The 4,558-nt window shown below is 45.3% G+C and overlaps 1 protein-coding gene across 1 annotated transcript; it reads right to left on the reverse strand.

The window, feature by feature from the left end:
* Positions 1–1,067: 1,067 nt before the first annotated feature.
* Positions 1,068–2,794, reverse strand: LOC103639479 (uncharacterized). Its single transcript, XM_008662230.4, has one exon. The coding sequence runs from the start codon at positions 2,114–2,116 to the stop codon at positions 1,277–1,279; it is 840 nt and encodes a 279-aa protein (XP_008660452.1). The 5' UTR covers positions 2,117–2,794; the 3' UTR covers positions 1,068–1,276.
* Positions 2,795–4,558: the final 1,764 nt, after the last annotated feature.

The raw sequence follows: 4,558 nt of genomic DNA on the forward strand, positions 1-4,558 counted from the left end.
AGGCCACTTGAGCTACTCCACATGGATCTATTCGGCCCGATTGCTTACATAAGCATCGGCGGGAGTTAGTATTGTCTTGTGATTGTGGATGACTATTCTCGCTTCACTTGGGTGTTCTTTTTGCAGGAAAAATCACAAACCCAAGAAACCTTAAAGAAATTCTTGAGATGGGCTCAAAATGAGTTCGGATTGTGAATCAAGAAGATTAGAAGCGACAATGGAATAGAGTTCAAGAACTCTCAAATTGAAGCATTTCTTGAGGAAGGCATCCAGCATGAGTTCTCTTCTCCCTACACACCTCAACAAAACGGTGCTGTGGAGAGAAAGAATAGAACTCTTATGGATATGGCAAGGACCATGCTTGAAGAATACAAGGCATCGGATTGGTTTTGGTTGGAGGTGATTAACATAGCTTGCTACTCCATCAACCGGCTCTACCTTCACCCAATCCTCAAGAAAACATCATATGAACTCCTCATGGGTAAAAAGCTCAATGTTTCTTATTTTAGAGTTTTTGGAAGCAAGTGCTTTATTCTTGTTAAAAGAGGTAGAAATTCAAAATTTGCCCCTAAAGCAGAAGAAGGATTTTTACTTGGTTATGACTCAAACACAAGGGAATATAGAGTCTTTGTAACACCTCAGGTGTTTATCGTCCGCTCGACAACGAGCATGGATTTAAGCAGGTAATATCAGTGGATAAAACAGATGCTAAATTTTAATCATCTTTGTCTATCGCGATTCTAATATCGCATCTGTTTCTGTCTATTTAGACTCTTCGTAAAATTTTCGCGAATTTCAGAACGTAATTGTTGTAAAAGCTTGCGAGTCCTGTGCCTATTTAAAATTAATCGATTAAGACGAACTAAAATTGTCACTTAAGTATTTTGCTCAGTTCGAGCAATCTCTATAAATTCGGAAGCTCGACCCACTCAGATGATTTTATCCCGAACAAATTAATTGGAACTCGACGAAAATGGTTTTTAGTCCGAAACAACCCAGACCAATGTAATTAGAACTGAAAGCGAGTAATTAACTGAAAGCGAGTGATTAGCGATTAATTTCGCTAATTCATAGAAAGAAATATGTAGCCGTATAGCGGGTTGACCCAGTGTACATCACTAAAAATTATGATCCAAAATATCTGCAATTTTATTTATAAAAAAGAGGAAAATGTAAAATCTGAAAAGAAAATCCCTCCATCCCTATCCTTCCGCTGCCTCTGTTCAGATCTTTTGCTCTCTGATTTTTTTGGTCGTCGCTTCCTCGTCCTCATCTCCTACACGCGCAGGAGCTTTATCCAGTCGTCGTCGCACAAGCTTCCGCCATCTTCCGAGCCGCTCCTCTCTCCCCCTGCCGCGTGCCCTTCCTGCTCGCTCCTGGTCCCTTGCTTCCCCCATGACGCGGCTTTTTCCCCAAGCTCCCAGCCATGGCGCGCCCAAGCTCCTCCCTCTTCCTCTGCCGCTGCTGCTGCTCTCTCTCTCTCTCTGATGCCTAGCTCGGCCGCTCCTCCCTGCGCACGCGCCGCGGCTTCCCTTTTCCCGAGCCCCCGTCGCCGCGCGCCGCGCTCTCTGCTTGCTCGCGCTCTACCGAGCCCCTCCCCGAACTCCGCCCCGCTATGGCGCTGGTCGCCGCGCCCATGCCGGTTCTCTACTCGGCCATGGAAGTCGCAACCCCCCAGCTTCCTCTGTCGAGTCCGGCCGGAGCTCCCTCCCAGCTCGGGCGCCATCTGCTTCCTCCATGCCCGAGTCCGGGATTCTCCTGCGGCTGGTTCATCGCGGACATGGGCACAAAGCATGTACGCTCGGAGTGCTGACCTCAACATGCCGCTTGGCTTGGGTACTTGCCCCCTCGGACCCAGCCATCGCATGCTGCTGAACCACCGTTGGATTGGCTTCTTGCTCCCTCTCGCGCGGCTCCCTGGAACCAGCGTCCCGTTGAGTCCCTGGCTGCGCGCGTGTGCTTCACTGTTTGGTTGTCGTTGCGCAAGCTCCTCTGTTGGGCTCACCAGTCGCCGTTGTCCTATCCGCGCCAGCCCACGTCCGTGGTCGTATTCATCGAGTTCACCAACGCTCTGTTGCCGATTCGACTGTCGTCGCTGCTGCGTGCCTCGCTGCATGCTCGCCGGGTGTCGTCTGTTGTCCCCAGCACTCGTGCTTGCCCCTGGCTCGCGTTAGCGCTTGCGCGCCTACTCGTTGTCACTGTGGTGCACTCGCTCTTCGTTCATCGGGCTTTGCGCGTGCTTGCGTCTGTCGTCGAGCTACTGAACCCGTCCTCCCTTGCTCGTGACTTCGTCGTCGCCAGAGCCCTCACTGGATTCGTGTCCTCGCCAGCTCGCTTCAGACTCAATCTCGTCGTCGTTCCGTGCGTCATCAAGAAATCCCAAGAGTCGGATGAAGACGAAGCTAACAGCGTGATATTCACAAAGTGCTCGACAAAAGCTCGAACAAGTCGTCGATCGTCATCCTCGTCTACGCCAAAAATCCGAGAAAATTAGGCGCAGAAGAAAATAAATCAGTACGCGGCCAGAGAATTCTCAATGTAGATGAAGAAGTGTGATTCGACGCAGCACTCACCATGTGCTTGGTGAAATGCTAGAGCTAAATGGCGTCGTCGATTTCGGGGTTTCAAATCGGATTTAAGTATGGTAAGCCGATTGATTACTCCTGCTATCGATTCGATGTCCAGATTGGTTATATATATTTGTCGATGATTATCTTGTTTGCAACATACACATTGTGGCGGTGTTTGATATTTATTAAACTGCTTCGTATATACAGGGTATGGTTTCGTAAATATCGTGAAGAATAAATTTGGTATACGAAGTGATTAGCCGATTACTTCTATTATTATGGGTCGTATTAATATATTTAAGTAAGAAAGTGATACCTTGCTATACTAGTCGTCGTATTTTGTATTTATTACCCGGGTAACTATCATAGGTACGTGTTTGTTGTTACCTAAAATAGTTGAATCAGAATCATCAGCATATCTGCAGTTTAGTTTAACTAGGATAAGCTTTTTGGCTATCCTTGATAGTTAGCAGGTATGATAGGTTAATTAGGATATGATCGATGATTTTCTTATCTAGTGATTGGTGTGACGGTATATTATATAAAATATGCTTGGTAAAAACATATGTAGTAATATGATCGTGTTAATAAATCATAAAGGAAAGTAGAGCGTGAATATATATATATATTATTGTTTTGCGATAGATGATTTACCTCCGAAAAGGCTGGAAAAAGCGTAATTATTATAATTAGTCTTATATCGCTAGCTAGTATTTGCTTAATATTTTGTTATAAGTGTTTCATCCTTTTTAGTATAGATTATCTATCTATACTATTTATACTCGTGTTCATACATGTGCATCGTGCATCCCATCAGGTATGTTAATTGATCGCGTGATGCGGAAGATGACCCAAGTCGACCCCAAGATGACGTAGCGGGTGGGCTACTCCGCAGAATGATGTTGATGGACGAATCTGAAGAAGGACGGACTGAACAAGTGCCAACACAAAAGGATGATCGCCAAGTGGTCGTCACCTAACAAACACTAACCTAGTGTTATCCAGGCAAGCCCCGATGCATTTGCCACCTCCTTGTTGTTTTAAAATCTTTATCACCTTGTTTGATGCATTAGGTGATAGGAGTTGTGTGCTAAACCGTTGATGCATTTCCTTTCTTGAAAAAGTGATTACCCTTCCTTGATACCCTTTTATGAAAAGGATTTTATGATGCTTAGCCTTGCTTTAGAAAAACAAAATGTTTTGTTTTAAACAAAAAGTGATGCTTCACAGTGGATGGGAATTTTTACAAAGAAAAACTTGTGATGGTGGATCCATCAGGGCCTTGATGGGTTCAACATCGGAAAAGATGTACCTCTGTCAGGTACCAAACTTTGGGTTTAATTAATAAAGCTGAGACCGGGCGGGTGACTTGCACGAGAAAGGAGTCTCGGTGTAGTGTCTCCGTCTGAGTCTCGGTGTAGTGTCTCCTGTTGATCTAGGACCTTTTATCTGGCCACATACCTCGTCAAGGGCAAGCCTGAACCCGGCTATTCCATACATGAAAAGACAATCGCACACTGGGAGTGGAGAGATGGCGAGAGTGGCACGTACCCTCTTGGCAAAGGACCGCCTAAAGGGGTGGTGTGCTCTCGGGTGGCGCGGACCTGTTCATGTGGTGGAGGATCCGTGGGAATGGTAGACATGTGCAAAATAATTAAGGGAAGCATATGTCGTGTGGTTGGAGATCCCCAGCTGGGTATTAATCGATTCGGATCGCCGAACTTCTCGAATATGAATACTGAATCTTCGACCCTCATCGTAGATAACAAGCAAAACAAAATTTAGATCTTAAAAGAAAGCCAGTGTAGGACAAGTGAATGCTCTAGATTAGGCAAATCTAGATTCAGGAAAAGTACTTAACTTGTGATGTAAAATTTTGGCTTAAGGAACCACTTCTAGTAAGCTTTGCTATAAAAAGAGTCTTTGAAACTTGATGAGCTTTACCTTGAATCCCTTTAAGCCAGCATATCCTTGAGAGTCTTTTCTTT

This window comes from Zea mays, chromosome 1, assembly GCF_902167145.1.
Source record: "Zea mays cultivar B73 chromosome 1, Zm-B73-REFERENCE-NAM-5.0, whole genome shotgun sequence".
In the NCBI taxonomy this organism is placed as follows: Eukaryota; Viridiplantae; Streptophyta; class Magnoliopsida; order Poales; family Poaceae; genus Zea; species Zea mays.

Coding starts and splice junctions, on each gene's coding strand:
- LOC103639479 (XM_008662230.4), bottom strand. CDS start 2,116: ATGCAGCGAGGCACGCAGCAGCGACGACAGTCGAATCGGCAACAGAGC.